This window comes from Tachypleus tridentatus, chromosome 7 (genome assembly GCF_004210375.1).
Source record: "Tachypleus tridentatus isolate NWPU-2018 chromosome 7, ASM421037v1, whole genome shotgun sequence".
Classification (NCBI taxonomy): domain Eukaryota; kingdom Metazoa; phylum Arthropoda; class Merostomata; order Xiphosura; family Limulidae; genus Tachypleus; species Tachypleus tridentatus.
Genome location: NC_134831.1, coordinates 118043150 through 118062329, shown reverse-complemented (window position 1 = coordinate 118062329; position 19180 = coordinate 118043150). Strand labels below are relative to the sequence as shown.

Sequence of the window (19180 nt, the reverse complement as noted above, 5' to 3'; positions counted from 1 at the left end):
TTGATAATTCACCATTGTAATTAATTTAACTATTAAACTCTAAGGACATAATTACCAAAATATTTTCAGCTGGTATTTCATGCTAATTCTATTCTTTACAAAAACTGAACATAACCCACTGGACAAGCAGTAATTCTGCGGACTCAAAATGCTAAAAATCTGGTTTCGATATCCCTAGCAGGCAAAGCGCAGTTAGCCCACTGTGTAGCTTTGATAAGTAGTTTTGTTTTCTATATAATAACATTATATTGTCCGACCTGGCTAGGTGGTTAAACGCTCGACTTGTAATTTGAGAGTCGCAGGTTCGAATTGCCCTTACACTAAACATACTCACCCTTTCAGCCACGAGGGTGTTATAATGTTAAAGTCAATCCTCCTATTTCTCGGTAATTGAGTAGCCCAAGAGTTGGCTGTAGTTGGTGATGACTAGCTACATTTTCTTTAATCTTACACTTCTAAATTCGGGACAACTGGTGCAGATAGCTGCCGTGTAGTTTGGCGCGAAATTTAAAGAAACAAACAAACAATGTTATACCATATAATTAATAGAAAGGGCTGGTTATACCCTAAACAGCCTCTTACAATTCAAATAAGAAACGTTGGCTTAAACGTGTTTAGGTCATTTTATAATGGTCACCTGTAGTTCTTCGGCCTCATATTAGTTTGGTTGATTTCATAAATTATTTACCTAAAAGTAGGGTTTATCAAGTTACAGAACAGTGGAACTGTAACTAAATGTGCTGGGCATAAACACTAATTTTGGTTTTGCCTCGAATTTGAATCAAGAGATTAATGAATCGTGTCCCGCTGACGTAACAGATTTTAGGGATATTGATGCGCTAACAAGCAACCGCTAAACCCGTCTGTTCTATTAAACACCAGTAGTTCAATTAACTGATTCTAGGTGTCGTTGACTAAACGGGTATGTGCTGTTAGCTCATTTTCAAGCTTTAAGCGAAAATTGCACATAAAAAGTCAACAATAAGTTCCTAGTTTATTACTGAGAACTGTTAAACCTTGGCCATTTTCACAGCACACCTGTCATCCAACGTATTTGTTTGTCTGTCCTACCCTTTCTCATTACGTCTGTATATTAATCGCTTGTTAGCTTATTTTTCTGTCAAACGTACAACATTAATTCTATATCGGTTTCTATCAAGTAATTCACCTCACTAACTTAGTGAGGTTAAAACTTGAGGTCACTGATGTAGTTCGTCTGAAAGAGACTCGTTTTTGAGAATCTTATTTCACGAGCTATAACAACGTGTCAGACACTTCCTTTACAAGAAGTTACAACCTCTAGTTTGTTTATTTTTCTCTCGGCCTTTTTCTTAAATATAAATATACTACAAATGAAAACTCGCGGCTTTCAGTGTCAAGTTTGAGATTTCGTCATCCGAGATGGACAAATCACAGACAGCCTATCATGCAGCGTTATGCCCATCAGCAGACAAACAAACATTTTGATACTTGTCAATGTCCACTTCTCTGGAAGCGTGAGACAAAACAACGAGCTGAACGAACAAATGGTTACACAACGTTAAACAGATGGAACACAACATTAAGTAGACAGTAACGCAACAATTAACACATGATAACACAACAGTTAAAAGATGGTAACATAATATTAAACTGATGGTAACAAAACATTAAACAAATGATATCGCAGCATTTAACAGATGGTAACAAAACATTAAACAGATGGTAGCGCAACATTAAATGTATAATATTTATTTAAGGTTCAATTAGAAAGAATAGTTATGTCAACTTTTTAAACTATAACAGTATATCCTGAAACCATAAATCTCTGTTTTTGTGAGTTCTCAGCTTTACAGCTGAGGCAAAGCATATTGCAATGAATTATTTTTAGTTTATAAACGTGTTATAAATTAATCGAATGGTTAACATCTGTAGTTATGTTTATTTTTAGTTAGTTACAACAGCTACCACTAGATGGATGTCTCAAAAACGTGTAAAATTAAGGTCGTTCATAATAACGAGAAACCCGCTTGAAGAAAAATGTTTTCTCAAGACGGCTCGTATGGGTATTAAACTGTCTTTGTTAACCTCAAGATGACCTTAGAAAGTCGAATCGTTCTTCGATACTTTATTTTGATTAATGCGTCTTGAGAATACAAAATTAAAGTCGCCAATAATTTGGCATCAGAAGAAATTTTATACACACATTTTTTATATTATACGTTTTTCGTCTTTCCGATAGAAAAATATCACGTTTTTTGAAACACGTAAAAATATGCGGGTTGGCTACATTAAACTTAATTATTTTATTAATTATGACAAAGATTTCTTGCGATATCCATGACCATTTGTAGGCATTTTACATAAAACGTGTAATATTTAGATTAGCTGCCACTGACACTTCTAGCTGTTACTAGAGGACATTTAAAACTGAAAATAAAAAAAAATCAGATATTTTCTTAAAGACAAACTTTTTTTTAGCAGATGGTTTATTTGTTGTTGAATTTCGGGCAGAACTACACGAGGGCTATCTGCGCTAGCCGTCCCTAATTTAGTAGTTTAAGACCAGAAGGAAGGCAGCTCGTCATTACCTACCAACGAAAAGGGGGGATTGACCATCACATTGTATCGACCCTACGACTGAAAGGACGAGTATGTATGGTGCGAAGAGGATTGAAACCCTCCACCCTCAGACTATGAGTAAAGCACTTGGCCATGCTGGGCTTCACCAGATGGATGTTCGTAATTATGAGAGTATTCATGATACAGAACAGTTAAACGGCAAAGGAAGTAACTTTGTGGTTGTCATGATTGATGAACTTTGAAGTTCGAACATACCAATTTATGACTTTACATGCTTTTGGTGTCGAATCTTCATAAATTTTCACACACGAGACTGAAATGGCCAGGCCTTTGTTAAATCTTCATCAACATGCCTGATATTTCATCTTAAGCTTTTAAAAGACAAATTTATTAATTTAGAACTCTAAATTACAACGTTGGGTATTGCAACGTTTACCAAAATAGAGCAGAGAACAACGTTTCGACCTTCTTAGGTCATCTTCAGATTAACCAAGAGAGAGTTTGCAACTCTGCTGGGCACATGTCTTCGTGAGGAAAGTGTAAACGGGTGCAGGATTGTAGGGGGCGTTGTTCTCTGCTTTATTTTGGTAAAAGTGTTAATACACATACCAATCGTCAGTTCTGGACAAACGATTACATACTATGTTAGCACGTCCACGTGTACTTATTAGTCTCAAATAAGGAATAGAACTGCCGTATTGCAGTTATTATCTAGAGCTAAATGATATTTTGCTTCAGAACCTTATAAATTTAAAATTGTCATCATATTGCTCAATAGATAGCAGCACCATCTACTTAAACGTTCCTCATATTTTTTTCAATAATTGGTTTAAATACACGTATAAACATTAATTTTTCATAATACAAGTAATTAAGATACATGTTTTTTTCCATTATTAAGATCTATTACTAAAGTTCTTAGCAGATAAAGAAAGTATAATTAAAATAAAAAAAATTACTGTAGAAAATTATCTGTTAAGACAAAGAGGACGTGATATCTGACCGCAATGTTTTACATCCAACGTTTCTTTTTTGTAAATGTTGCATTTTTATATAGTTGGTCCCTTTTTGTAGACACTATATCCTTATATGGCGCGGGTTTGTCATGACCAGGTGGTGAGGGCGCTCCAGTCATAACCCGCGAATTGAAGATTCAAATCCCTGTCCTACTAAATATACTCGCATTTTTAGCTGTGAGGACGTTATTTTGTTGTGGTCAATCCCACTATTCTTTGATATAATAGAGGCCAAAGACATAGCTGTAGCTGGTGATGATTAGCTATTTTCTCTCTAGCCTTAGCCTTACTATGCTAAAATTAGGGACTGCTAGCGCAGATAGCCCTCATGTAGAGGCCCGGCATGGCTAGGTGGATAAGGCGCTCAACTCGTAATATAAGGTTCGCGAGTTCAAATCCCTGTCACACCAAACATACTTGCCCTTTAAGCCGTGGGAGCGTTATAATGTTACGATTAATCCTACTATTCGTTGGTAAAAGAGTAGCCCAAGAGTTGGCGATGGGTGATAATGACTAACTGCCTCCCCTTTTGTCTTATACTGCAAAATTAGGGACGGCTAGTGCAGATAGCACTCGAGTAGCTTTGTGCAAAATTCAAAACTAATCAAACCAGACCAAACTCTCGTGTAGCATTGTATGAAATTCAAACAAGCCTTTATATCACGTGTCCTTTCAGATTTTGTTGTCTTGTTTCTTCACTTTTGTCAGATATTAATTAAAAATAATCCTTATTTACCATTTATCATTTTCTCCAATCTTTCTCTTCCAGTTATAAACGCTGCAACTACCTTAACATGATAATAAAATACTGTACCTTAACATGATAATAAAATACTGTACCTTACTTTACATGATAATAAAATACTGTACCTGAACATGATAATAAAATACTGTACCTGAACATGATAATAAAATACTGTACCTGAACATGATAATAAAATACTGTACCTTAACATGATAATAAAATACTGTACCTTAACATGATAATAAAATACTGTACCTGAACATGATAATAAAATACTGTACCTTAACATGATAATAAAATACTTACGTTAACATGATAATAAAATACTGTACCTTAACATGATAATAAAATACTGTACCTGAACATGATAATAAAATACTGTACCTTACTTAACATGATAATAAAATACTTACGTTAACATGATAATAAAATAGTGTACCTTACTTAACATGATTATAAAATAATCATTATTTTTATTATTATTACAATTATTATTATTATTAAAATATTACATTTTAATAACATAATAAAATACAACATTAAAACATTAAATAAGTTATATTTAGTAGATGACAGTATTTTCATTAGAAGATGTTACTTCAATGTGGAAGAATTTTACTGTAATAGCTATTAGTGCTAACTCAATCCGTCTATACAGGTGTTTTACTGACGACAAAAACGACACGCCTTACCATTCGCAGAAGTGTATTAAAAATAATCATACCATACTTTTAGAATGAGGGCGTTAGTGTCACATTATACTAATAAAATAAGGGCGTAAGTACTGTAATGTTGATAATGTTTACCCTCTGCATTTTAAACACAGGATTCTGATGTTACAAAGGTGAAATAATACACTGACATTTGTCTTATGTTAAAATACTTATATTCGTGAGCTTACGGATCGCTTATTAGATAATCCGGCATCGTTAGGTGGTTAGAGCGCTCGGTTCCTTATCTGTGAGTCGTGGGTTTGAATCCCCGTCACACCATAGATGTTAGCCCTTTCAGTCGTGAGGGCGTTATAATTTTTTAGTTAATCCCACTATTCGTTGGTAAAATAGTAGCCCTAGAGCTGGCAGTGGGTGGTAATGACCATTTGTCTTCCATTTAATCTTACACTACTAAATTAGGGACGGTTAGTCCAGATAGCCTGACGGTTAGTCCAGATAGCCCTCGTGTAGCTTTGCGCGAAATTCAGAATTAAAGAAAACAAACAAATTTTTTGTTTTACCAAGATGAAGAAGGAATGACAGAGTCTTTTCACTATATTCAATCAAAATAATAATTATTTCTTATATTTTCAGGCCCTGACTCACATTAGTCAAATTTACAGGTAAAATATATAAGTGTTTTACAAGTTACGAAATGTTTCGTTGATTAGAAAATTAGTTTAACTTTTATGACATAAATCTGGGTTTAAAACGGTAAAAAAATAACCTTTCATTGACAGTTAAAGGAAATACAACGTTATAGTCTTACATAATAAATAATTATTAAAAATAGGGATTCGTCCTTAAAAAAAATCATTATATATGTTTCGACGCCATCTATAGGAATAAAATTAAAGTAAGGTTATGACTTATATACCGACATAATTATTTACATACAAAAATGCCGTCTAGACTTAAACTACCCAAAGTTATAAAACATCCTTCAAGTACTCTGTTATTTCTAGAATATATTAATTCAAAGAAGAAAAATTTCATAATTTCATGCTTGGCTAAAGATATAATCATAAATTCCTTTAAGTGACGAGTGCGGATGGTCGGGAACATAAAGATACCCAAACGTCGTTTGCTCTTACACTTTAGTACTGTGTAGCAAATTTACGACAATTTACGACAGTGATTTTGTGTACATCCTTAGCTATAATAGCATGAGGGTTGACTAAAGAATTACTTCTGATAAAAGAAATGTTAAGCCACTCTTTTGTATCATATTTGTAGCAGTTGGCTAAAGAATTACTTATGAGAAACGAAACGTTAAGCTACTCTTTTGTATTATGTTTGTAGCAGTTGGCTAAAGAATTACTTCTGAGAAACGAAACGTTAAGCCACTCTTTTGTATTATGTTTGTAGCAGTTGGCTAAAGAATTACTTCTGAGAAACGAAACGTTAAGCCACTCTTTTGTATTATGTTTGTAGCAGTTGGCTAAAGAATTACTTATGAGAAACGAAACGTTAAGCCACTCTTTTGTATCATGTTTGTAGCAGTTGGCTAAAAAATTACTTATGAGAAACAAAAACGTTAGTTTCACTCTTTTGTATCATGTTTGTAGCAGTTGGCTAAAGAATTACAAAGAATATGAGAAACGAAACGTTCAGCTACTCTTTTTTGTATTATGTTTGTAGCAGTTGGCTAAAGAATTACTTATGAGAAACGAAACGTTAAGCTACTCTTTTGTATTATGTTTGTAGCAGTTATTAAAGAATTACTTATGAGAAACGAAACGTTAAGCTACTCTTTTGTATCATATTTGTAGCAGTTGGCTAAAGAATTACTTATGAGAAACGAAACGTTAAGCTACTCTTTTGTATCATATTTGTAGCAGTTGGCTAAAGAATTACTTATGAGAAACGAAACGTTAAGCTACTCTTTTGTATTATGTTTGTAGCAGTTGGCTAAAGCTATTACTTGAGAAACGAAACGTTAAGCCACTTTTTTTATCATGTTTGAAACAGATGGCTAAAGAATTATTTTGAAAAACGAAACGATAAGTCATTCTTTTCTATCATGTTTGGTTGGTTTAGTGTTTTATGGCACAAAGCAGCGAGACTATCTGCGCCAAACATTCATTAAAAAGTTAAAATTATAGTAAATTTAGTAAAATTCATAAACGGAAATTAAGGTAAAACAAAACATAACATAAAATCAATGTTTACATCTAGTCTACAGCAGTAAGGGAAAACTACAGTAATACAAGTTGTAAAAGAATTTCTGTAGCATAATTGTAATTATCATAACTCACCAGAACGACTAACAGATAAGTACAAAAACCACCGTCACTAACCTGAAGTTGGCCTTTCCAGTCCTGGTACCGAGTTATTTGACGTTACAACCATTTTCTAGTTTCAAATCGAACTAGATGTACTTTGATTCTTAAAAGGGAATCACATTAAAAAAAGGTCTAATGTATAAATTTAGAAAACTTAAACAGCATTAAAAAAGATTAATGGCCTTTAAAAAACTAAAAACATTACCAAGGTGGACAGTGTCACTATCACCAATAACTGTCTAACGTTACGGACAAACCAGAGCATGTAGAGAATTAAGCGAGTCAGTGTAAATAGTGCAGTTTGAGTACTGCTTAGTTTCAATATGATCCAGGGCAAGAGATATGGTGTGCAGTTCAGCAGTGAACACAGAAGCTGTAGAGGGGATTCTGCGCACAACCACGGAACTGCATCAAACCATGGCAGAGCCCACAGAGTTACTTGATTTGGAACCATCTGTATAAATAGGAATGGAAGGATAGTTCGAAAGATGTTCAGCAAATAACAGACAGTATTTCCAATCAGGAGTGTCTGCCTTTTCCAGTTAACTTAAAGATAGGTCACATTTGGGGACTGTAAGAAGCCATGGTGGGATGGGCTGACCAGTGAATACAGCAATGTTATCCAAGGACAGGCCCAATTTATCCAACTGCGCCTGGATACGAAAGCCAAAAAGAGCAATGGCAGACCGTCTGTTCTGAAAAAGTATGACCCACCGAGGAAGGAAAACTTAAGCCCAGGTGGGATGCTTTGGTAAGAAACGAAGTTTCGAAGCATATAGTAAAGACAGTTGCAAACAACAGAGGTGCAAAGAAGGTTCAAGATACTGTATGCATAAGCTCTGAATTGAGGAAGTGCGGAAAGTCCCAGTGCAGAGCCGAAATCCTTGATGATGAATGAGGTCCAGCATCTTTAAGGCCGATGTTCTGGCAGAGCCATAGACCAGTGATCCATAGTCGAGTTTCGATCGAATAGAAGCACGATATATCTTTAACAAAGAACATCGATCTGCTCACCAACTGGTGGAAGAAAGGACATGGAGGATGTTCAGTGCTCTTGTACACATGACCCGTAACTGCTTGATGTGTGGTATAAAGGTCAGTTTACGGTCAAATATATGCCCCATGAACTTTGTCTCAGGGACTACAAGCAGCACAACTTCACCGATATGGAGTTCAGGATCAGGGTGAATACCCTGTTGGCGGCAAAAGTGCACGTAAACAGTTTTAGAGAGAGAGAAGTTAAAGCTGTTTGCTCTGGTCCACTTCAGTAATTGATTGAGAGCAGTCTGTAGTTGCCGTTCAATATACCTCATGTTCAACGACTGACATGAGATGTGAAAGTCATCAACATAGAGCCCATTTGCAAAAGTTAGAGCAAGTTGTTCAATGATGGCATTAATCTTCATATTGAAAAGTGTGACACTCAAAACATAGCCTTGAGGGACTACAAGTTCCTGTAGAAAATAACGGGAAAGTGTAGAATCCACACGAACTTGGAATCTCCAGTCCATTAAAAAAAATTAATAAAAATGGGCAAATGGCCACGTAACCCATATATAGAGAGGTCTTGCAAAATGCAATACCTCCATCTTGTATCATAAGCCTTCTCAATGTCAAAGAATATTGATACAAGATGTTGTCGTTTGAGAAAGGCTTCTCTGATTGACGTTTCAAGTCGAATCAGGTGGTCCACGGTGGAGCGCTATCATCAGAACCCACACTGGGTCGACGAGAGGAGATTGTTTGATTTGAGGAACCAAACAAGACGAGCATTAACCATCCTCTCTAAGGTCTTACAGAGACAGCTCATCAAAGCAATTGGATGGTAGTTTGAAGGAATCTTGGGATCATTCCCAGATTTAGAGAAAGGTAGGACAATAGCCTGGCGCCAGGTATCAGGAAAAACATTCTTCAGCCAGATCCAGTTAAAAAATAATCAGAAGAATAGCAAGGGAAGTAAAAGATAGATGGCGCAGCATTTCATAGTGTACATCATCAGGTCCAACTGATGTACTGCCAGACTGATGAAGGGCTTGTTTGAGTTCCACCAGTGTAAAGGGAAAATTATAGTCATAGAGACAATCAGTTCGAAAGGAAAGAGGTGATTGCCTTGCTCGAGTCTCAATGGCTAAGAACATGGAAGAAGAAACAGAAGTGCTAGATACCCGGCAAAAAATTTCACCGAGAGAGCAAGATCGAGACGTGGACAGAATTATATTGCCCATTGAACTTTCGAATCTTGTCCCATATGACTTTGGAACTGGTGATAGTAGAGATGCTGGTTGTGAACGTAATCCAAGATTCCTTCTGGCTTTGACGTCTTACATCGTTCATGTGCACGGGCCCGCTGGAAAGTGATGCAGTTCGAGAGTGTGGGATACCTACGGATAGTGTCCCAGGCTCGTTTTTGAGTTTTTCATGCCATGTGGCAGGCAGGATTCCATCACGGACAAAGATATAGTGTAAAACGTGTCAAGGTTTTAGGAATACATTGAACAGCTGCTTGTATAATACAGTCAGTTACTGCTGCCACAGTCATCTATTGATGGCTTACAAACGATGGCAGAATCAGTTTCTGCGAGAACAGTGAAAGAGGGCCAGTTTGCGTGATCCAGCTTCTACTGCATCGACCACCGCCAGTCTCTCTCAAAATTATAGGAAAATGATCACTGCCTCGTGGATTATTGTCAACCCTCCATGAAAAATGGGAGAATAATTAAGGGGAGCAAACCGAGAGATCAATAGCAGTAAAGGACTGACTAGGTGCGTGAAAATAAGTAGAAGAACCAGTATTGAAAAGAGAAAGGTTGTGATCAGAGAGCATACGCTCTACAGAGCAACCCCTTCTATCAATACCAGCACTTCCCCAGAAAGGATGATGTCCATTAAAGTCCCCCAGAATGAAAAAGGGAGACAACAACTGTTCAATGAGAGCATCAAGGTCTGATTGATCATAAGTCTCTCCAGGAGACAGGTAGAGAGAACAAACAGTGATGGTATGACAAGGAAACACGGATGTCTACAGCCTCCAAGGGTGTGTTGAGTAGCAAAGACAGGGTGGGCACATGCTGATCAACCAACAATGCCATCTCTCCATGTACTCGCCCAACACATAACCTGTCATTTCTGTACAAAGAAAAGCGCCAAAAACGTGACTGTATCGGCAGGTTTCAGAAATGTTTCCTGTGAGAAAAGACATACAGAATGGTAGGAAGCAATCAGTGTTTTGATGTCATCCAGATTAGAACGTAAACATCAACAGTTCCATTGTATCAGGGTGGCCATTTTTATTTATGTGTAGGCGAATTGGGCGGAGAACCCTTCTGTTTACGACCACGTCTTTTTTTCTTAACTTTCCTTATTCGAGGGAGGTCTGTCAACCTCCATGGATCCTGCCCTGAGTCGATTGGGCAGGTCTTTGCTGTTGGAAGGGGATTCCAAAGACTGAGAACGTTAAAGAATGATTGTTTTGCATCTTGGGGTGAGAGAGTAAGATGGATCCGAGGAAATACCTGTACCTGGAACCAAAGGAAATGGAACTTAGGGTTTGTTGGAATGAATGTTAGGGACAGAGATGGGTGTGGACGTTGATTCATCAATTTTTTTTAATCATTGAGGTCAAAAGACTTTTCATTTGTTTTGAGAATGATTCTCTTGGAGGCAGAAAGAGATCTGTCTGCACTCCCACTGTAGTAGTGGAACAAAGTGCAGCAGCATATGTCTGAGATGAAGTGGTGGACAGCAACTTTCAAGCCTCAAGATAAGTAATGTTATGAATCGTTTTCAAACGCTGTACCTCTTTTTCCTCCAACCATTTAGGGCTAGAACGAAAGTAGGATGGATGAGAGTCATCGCAAATAACGTAATGAGGGTCCGTTTCACACTCATAGGCATCATGGTCCTTGCCACCGCAACGAGCACACGTCGTCAAGGAACCACGACAAGATGTCTTCAAGTGACCAAACCGCTGACACTGGAAACATCGGAGAGGCTTTGAAATGTATGCCCGTACCCTGCAATTAAGATAACCTGCCTTGACGGTGGCTGGTGGACGTGGTGATGTAAATGTCAGAACGAGGACATTGGTCAGCATCGTAATTCCATCTTTGCGAGTGTAGATACGCCTCACTGCAGAAACTCCTTGAGTAGAGAAACCAGAGAATCTCTGACTCTAGGATGTTCTTCAAATCCCTCTCAACAATAACTCCTCGTGATGAATTCAAAGTAGCATGACGTCTAACCTCAATAGGTATATCCTCAACTGCCTTTAAATGCAAGAGAAGTTCAATGTGTTGAGATATGGATGCTTCCACCAATATGTCACCAGATCGAAGCTTTTTTACTGACTTTGAAGAGCCAGCAAGTCTCTCTGGTCACTCATGAATGAAAAAGGGAGACATTTGCCCTAAATGTTTGTCTGAAAGAAAATGTAGGATACGAAAATGAGGTACAACAGGTGTTACAGATGTTGAAGATCGCTGCTCAGAATCTTCAAGACGTGATCGTTTACCTATGAACTGTTTTTTCACTATTTTATTCAAGTTATTATTTGGAGTATTCATAATAAAAAAAGGAATTTTTCAGTGGTCGCTGACCCCACCCACGATGGAGCTTTATGAAGGGATGCACTGCAATGTCAAACAAGGACACTGCAGCAACACCAGGGTTTCGTGAGCACTATACCCAAACACCAGCATCGGATACAATATCAACAATACCTGTTGAGAACATCCAACATTGGTACTTCATATACCCTAATCCGAGTGGACCAGCCGATTAAGCCAAGGGGGGGGCCACCCCAAGGCCGCCCGTCTACAGGAATTCAAGGCCATAGTGTTAGGGTTGGACCCCTCAACCATCAGGATCCTCTTCTCCCCTTCATGAGTCACCACACACACCAAACACGTGGGTGGATATTTAGTTCCCAGAGGAGGTAAACTGAAAGAACAAAACCTTCCCTGGGAGGTCCCTTCACCACGTACAGGAATCCACACCGAGGGGTCTTTTGTATCATATTTGTAGCAGTTGGCTAAATAATTACACGAAACGTCAAGCCATTCTTTTGTATCATGTCTTCTTGGCTAGGAAAGACATTTACACCGAAACTTTAGAAACAATTAACTGAAAGAGTGGAAAAGGTTTTCCAGTAAAGTCAGTCGAAGTTTTGTGTACGTGACACGTTTGCTACCATGTTGTACTTGATAACGTTATACCAGTACAAACTCAATGTATTTGTTAATGTTCTTTCTAATTGGATCGTTTACTTAAACCTCCATAATCATACCAACTTTCTGATAAAAAAGATCTGTTTATTGAGATCTGTGAAACGGAACACCTCATCAGTGAGTTCCTGATAAACTGTGGGAATCTGACTTAGGAGAAAATTAATGTTGTATAACAACATATACGAGTGATTAAGCACATTATATGTACATAACTCAAAACAGCAAAACTAGCTAAACTTCAATGTTTAACCTGTTAAAACCTTTCCAAGCACGTCTTAACTCTGTCAGTCTGTACACAGATTATGTTAATGGATGATTTCTATACATTTATTGTCATTGTATTTAGCTCACATGCATTTAAAAAACAACAACAAACTCTTCAGCTTTTATAAAACTGATGTCGTTTTCACAAAATTATTTTTTTTTTACCTTAAGGTGTTTCCATAAAACCATTTTAATAGTCCCTAAACCTGAGATTGTTTTCAGAAAATTATATTCGCACTTTTTAACTTGGGGTCGTTTCACAAAATTATATTCACACTTTTTAATTTGGGGTCGTTTTCACAAAATTATATTCACACTTTGTAACTTGGGGTCGTTTCACAAAATTATATTCACACTTTTTAATTTGGGGTCGTTTTCACAAAATTATATTCACACTTTGTAACTTGGGGTCGTTTCACAAAATTATATTCACACTTTGTAACTTGGGGTCGTTTCACAAAATTATATTCACACTTTTTAATTTGGTGTCGTTTTCACAAAATTATATTCACACTTTTTAATTTGGGGTCGTTTTCACAAAATTATATTCACACTTTTTAACTTGGGGTCGTTTTCTCATAACCACTAATACCCTTTTGTAACCTGAGGTTGTTTAAAAAAAATTATATTCACACTATTTTAACTTCAAGTTGTCTTCAGAAAACAACTTTAACACTTTTTAACCAAAGGTTTTTTTTTGCTCAAAACCACCTTCATACTTTTAACATGAAGTTGTTTTTACAAAATCACGTAATATTTTGATAATGTTTACAAAGAAAGTTGAGTACATTATAGTAAAACGATTTTGAATGCATGCAAGTTAACAACTCATGTGACTACAACAATCGATGTAAGGTTGCAGTGACGCTGAATGTATCAGAACTACCTTTTGATAAATTCTCTGATTTCATAGGTGATGTGATGCTACTGAAAACTGGAAAGGAAACAATTCTATAGAACGCAAAATATTCATATACTCACACTAAAGAGTTAGAACTTCAAAGACATAGATACCCCTTGTTATTAGTAGCATTCTAAACGAAATATTATGGACTAACTTGGGGCGCCAGAATTACCAGAAAGAGACCTACAACAAATTGTACCTCAGCTATGGAAAGCAAAATGCGGCATCTTGAAATAAAGGGAAATCTTTAAAGGCAAAGGGCAGTAGAAAAACCGTCCGCGTGCTCTAGATAACAATATGCAATGTAATCAAGATGGATCTCTGTCTGGAGAGAAATACGCAAGCCACGTGTACACAAGTTACTTCCAAAACATGTCCTTTCAATCGTTTTGTACCTCAAACAGCTGAAGGATGAAACGTAGATTCATGGTAATATAAACCATGCCATATAAATCAAGTCACTGGACACGATCCTCATGGATGATTTCTAAGTGATCAAGTTACTGAAATGAGTGCTAGGAAATCACACCCTCGCACAATAGATGGTTTATTGAAAATGTGCAGGGACTGATGATATGCTTTTGACAAAAGAGCTTTCAATTGCAGGACTATTGTTAAAATGTCTAATGTTAAACTGTCACGGTAGTTACATAGAGCAATGCTATCCGTAGCGACATGCATTATAATGACGTAGTTGGCTCTAAAATTGTTAAAATATATCACCCCCAGTTTCTCAGTCATATTTCATTACTTATCTTAGATCCTAATAGTGTCCATATAATATAACTGTACTATTTAGACAATTTACTATAATTGTTAGTTAAAAGAAAAACCTGCATTGTTTAAAAAATAATCCAGAAAAATAATTTCGCATTAATTTTAATAGTTAGTACTGTAATGACGCTGTCATAATTTAAAAAATAATAAAACTGAAATTCCGTTAAATAACATTTAAGTGTTATTTACTAACTGTAAATTCGATGTGACATCTGGGTTTAGTGAGCGCCGTTTACTCTTGGGCTACTATATTACCAACGAATAGTAGGAATGACTGTAACATTATAACGCCCTTCCGGCTGAAAGGAAAAGCATGTTTGGTGTGACAGGGATTCGAAACCGCGAATTTCAGATTATGAGTCGAATTAATTACCTGGCCATGCCGAGCCTCTGGACGAAAGTTGGGAAACATTTAGATTATGAAGTAAGTTTATTTCAGATCAAAGTTTTTATTGTTTTTGCTTCAGTTCTTGTAACAGAACAAACTTTAACTTTGTTAAAGGAAAACTGGAAAAGATAAAAATATTCTCCGGAAATGTGAATTCGACCAATTTTTATTTTGAGACGTGTGTAACATAACTCGATGCAAACGGAATTTAGGCTTTACCTACGTGTTTACACATTGGTTCGTTCCTGATACGATTTGTATCAAGTGCTGTGATTGGTTGAGGAAAATCTGTCAAGCATTGTTTTAAATAGTAAAGATCCATCTACATCCAAGGTAGTAAACAGGAGAAACTCTTACCGCCTTCCTCCTGACCAACCAGAATATTAACTTATTCTTTTATTGAACTACAGTTTGTAACCGTTGTTGTGATTGGTTCTGAACCGATTTTAATCAAAAGGCTCCACTTACATCCAAGTTCCTCCTGGCCAATCAGAATTTTAACTGTTTTTTTATTAGGAAGTCAGAGATTTTCGTTTCTAAAGAGCACATTAGGGAACTTAAAACTGCGCATCAATCAATTAAAATCGAGTGGAATTTGATCAACTGCACATTAAGTTAAACATTGACTCGTAATATGAGAATTGTGGGTTCGAATCCCCGTCGCACGAAACATGCTCGCCCTTTCAGCAGTGAGGTCGTTATAATGGTACGGTCAATCCCACTATTCGTTGATAAAAAAGGAGAAGACCAAGAGTTGACGGTGAGTGATGATGGCTAGCTGTCTTTCCTCTAGTCTTACACTGCTAAATTAGGGACGGCTAGCGCAGATAGCCCTCATGTAGCTTTGCGCAAAATTCAAAACAAGCAAACAATCCAAGTGCACATCGTTTAAGTTCACAGTAGTTAGTTATGTTTAAAAAAATCATATTTACAACACAAAGAATGTATCCATCATAATTTTCAGACTTTTCTTCTTACGAAGAGAAAGTTGTTTATACATCACGATAAAATCTAGACTAAAAATTGATAAAAAGCACAAATGAAGAATATTGTAGAATTTAACTAACACATTACTTCTTTGGACATCTACGCGTGCAGAATACCATATTTTATGGATTCACACATTATTTGAAAATTAATGATTGTTAGAAAAACACAAATCAATAAAGTTGGGGTACGGAATTGCGCAGACACATTTTATAAGGAAAAGATGGCTTCTAATTTAAACAAACTTGTTATAATTTTCTTTTAATTCTTTGTTACATCAAATTATGCCTTCGACAAACTGCGGAAGGCATTCGACTTTTTACTTTAAAGTGTGCCCTTTTCAGACCGTAGGTTAAATATTTTGATGCTTTTAATCAGACCATTAAACGGGTGTTAATTTTTCCTTTTGATTGTGCCCCCTTCGGGCTATTGAAGGAATTCTTTGTTCTGAAAGGGATTCACTGTTATTTTAATGTAGGGTCCAGCATGACCAGGTGGTTAAGGCACTCAACTCGTAATCCGAGGGTCGCGTGTTCGAATCCCCATCACACCAAGCATGCTCGCCCTTTCAGTCGTGGTGGCATTATAAAGTTACGGCCAATCTCACTATTCGTTGGTAAAAGAGTAGCCCAAGAGTTGACGGTGGGTGGTGATGAGTAGCTGCCTTCCCTCTAGTCTTACACTGGTAAATTAGGGACGGCTAGCGCAGATAGCCCTCATGTAGCGCGAAATTAAAAACAAACCAAACCATACTTTAAGTATACCTTCATCTGGACGCACGAGGGACTTAGTTTGTGCTTAAAGAAATGTTCTCAGCAAATAGTATTTTCCTTATAGCAAAGCCACATCTGGTAATCTGCTGTGTCTACCGAGGAGGAATTGAACCCATGATTTTAGGGTTGTAAATCCCTAAACTCACTGCTGTTCCAGCGAGGGACTATCAGCGAAGAATGGAAGGGATTCTTTGTTACTTTAAATTGTTCCCTCATCAGATTACAGAATGGACTTTTGTTTGCTAAATCAGGCCGTTAAAGGTTCTGATTATTTTCAATTATATGCCCTTATCAGGCTGAGGAAGGTGTTAGTTTGTACACTAACATATGTCCTAAGTAGGATATAGAATGTATTCGTTGTTAGTTTAAATTACGCCTTCATCAGAGCATAGTAAATATTCATTACTGATTTAATTTTTTTTTCTACATCGGGTGGTTAAAGAAATTTATTGTTTTCTTAAGTTATGAACTTTCTTATAACATTGGAAAGAATGCATTGTTGGCTTAGATAATTAAATCCAGCCATATCCAGTCGTGGAAAACATTCAATTTGTGGTTAAATCATTCCTTTAAGAAAAACACAGAATAGAGTGATATTAGTTAAACCATACTCTCAAACTCTCAGCTGTTACTTTTAGTCCTAAGTTAACTTAGGACGAACTTATCATTTACCTGTATTTCAGGGCGTTCATTTAAAGTGAATTCATTACACAAACTCATCAACTCGCCTAAGGGTTAGTTCATTCAGTATGTCTCTTCTTAAAGCTCCAAGTAAATACTGAAGAAAATAAAAGGAAAGTGTGTAAGGCGCTTGATAAACAAGCTTTCTGTATTTTTCCACAGCTAATTAGATGTAAAATAAAAACCTTCCAATCTGTTATGTGATTACTAAGGCAGCTTGGGCCTTTATAGTGGGCTCTGCTGTGGTGTTGGTACATTATTGAGAGGAGGCTGGTTTGTGAGATTAGAGAAATGAGCTTCCATAAAATACGGTTTACGAGGCTTTCAAAATGATCATAAATCCTCCGAAGGATGTGTGTTAGTTGGAAGATGTACTTAGCAGAAGAAGAGTTAGCGTAGTAAGTTTACATTAGGGATTAGACCGTAGCTTCTATAAAAAGGGGCTTTGATTAAGCAGGGTTTCTGATTCCTATTTAGAAAACAGGCTGGCATTTTATGTCAGTGATGTAATGACGTGATATGGAACAATGGTAGAATGTAGAGTTCAAAATGTGAAATACGAATTGCTGTAATAAGACAAGATTTACAGTAGAGTTCAAAATGTGAAATACGAATTGCTGTAATAAGACAAGATTTACACGCATCGAAGAGACTAAATACACGATGAAAGGAATTTTATAGCATGAAATCCTACAGTGTTAAAACAGTTATGGAAGTCAACTAGTAAAAGATAGATGCTTCATCGCGTAAGTTTGGTTTGTTATAAATTTCGCAAACCAACACTAGGGCTATCTGCGCTAGCCGTCCCTAATTTTGCAGTTTAAGACTAGAGGGGGCGGCTAGTTATCACCACCTACTGCCAACTCTTGGGCTACTCTTTCACAACAAGTGGGACTTACCTCACGTTATAACGCCCTATGGTTGAAAGGAAAGCATGTATAGTGGGACGGGAATTCGAACCCGCGACCCTCAGATTACGAGTTGAGTGCATTAACCAACTGGCCATGCCTCCAACGCATTAAAAGCCACGGATAACATAATGTGTATTTTAATTACAAGTATTCAATTTCATTCAAATTTTCTTAAATGTTTATCTGTTGTTAGTTCGTTTTATGAATGTCATGAAACACAACTCTGATTTAAATAAAATAATATTATTACACTTAGTGTTGTTTTTTACTTCAAAACTACACTCTGTCCAATTAGGGAAATCAGTGCTATAATTACTACTGACTCACTATGTGACAAACAATATTAAACTCAGACGATTAATAATGTTTGTTTGTTATTAAGCCTACAGCTACACAACGTGCCCACTACGAGTATCGAATCTAGGATTCTAGCATTGTAAGTCCTCAGTCGTACTGTTGGCTACTGGGTGGTGTGTTTAGTAAAATATTAAAATAAAATAAAAACTTGTCAGTAAGTGATTTTAGATATACCAAATTTAAAAGTTAAACAACCTCATATATATTAGTTAATGTTCCCAGTGAGACAGCAGTAATAGGGACCTCGGCACGGCCAAGTGGTTGAGGCAACTGAACTGCACTTAGATGCGGTTTCGAATCCCTGAAACACCAAAACATACTCACCTTTCAGCCATGGGAGTGCTATAATGTTTTAGTCAATCACAATATTTATAGAAAACAAGATTGTGTCGCATGTGTGAAGTGTCGAGCATAGTAAAATTTAAAGAAAGCAATACTGTGTCGTTTAGTAAAAAGAGCAGTCCAAGATGTTGCCAGGACATGACTAGCTGCCTCTAGTCTTATATTCTAAATTAGGGGTGGCCAAAGCAGATGGCCCGTGTGTCCTTTTTTTTGCACGAAATTCAAAACAAACCAAATGAATTAATTTTGT

At 36.7% G+C, this 19180-nt stretch overlaps 1 protein-coding gene across 1 annotated transcript in view; it reads right to left on the bottom strand.

Moving 5' to 3' along the window:
• Positions 1 to 1424: 1424 nt before the first annotated feature.
• LOC143257788 (uncharacterized) overlaps positions 1425 to 19180 on the bottom strand; it is a 60524-nt gene continuing 42768 nt past the window's right edge. Inside the window, exon 20 of the mRNA XM_076516820.1 lies at positions 1425 to 1514. Coding sequence (XP_076372935.1) covers positions 1425 to 1514 — 90 coding nt within the window. The remainder of the gene's footprint in view (positions 1515 to 19180) is intronic.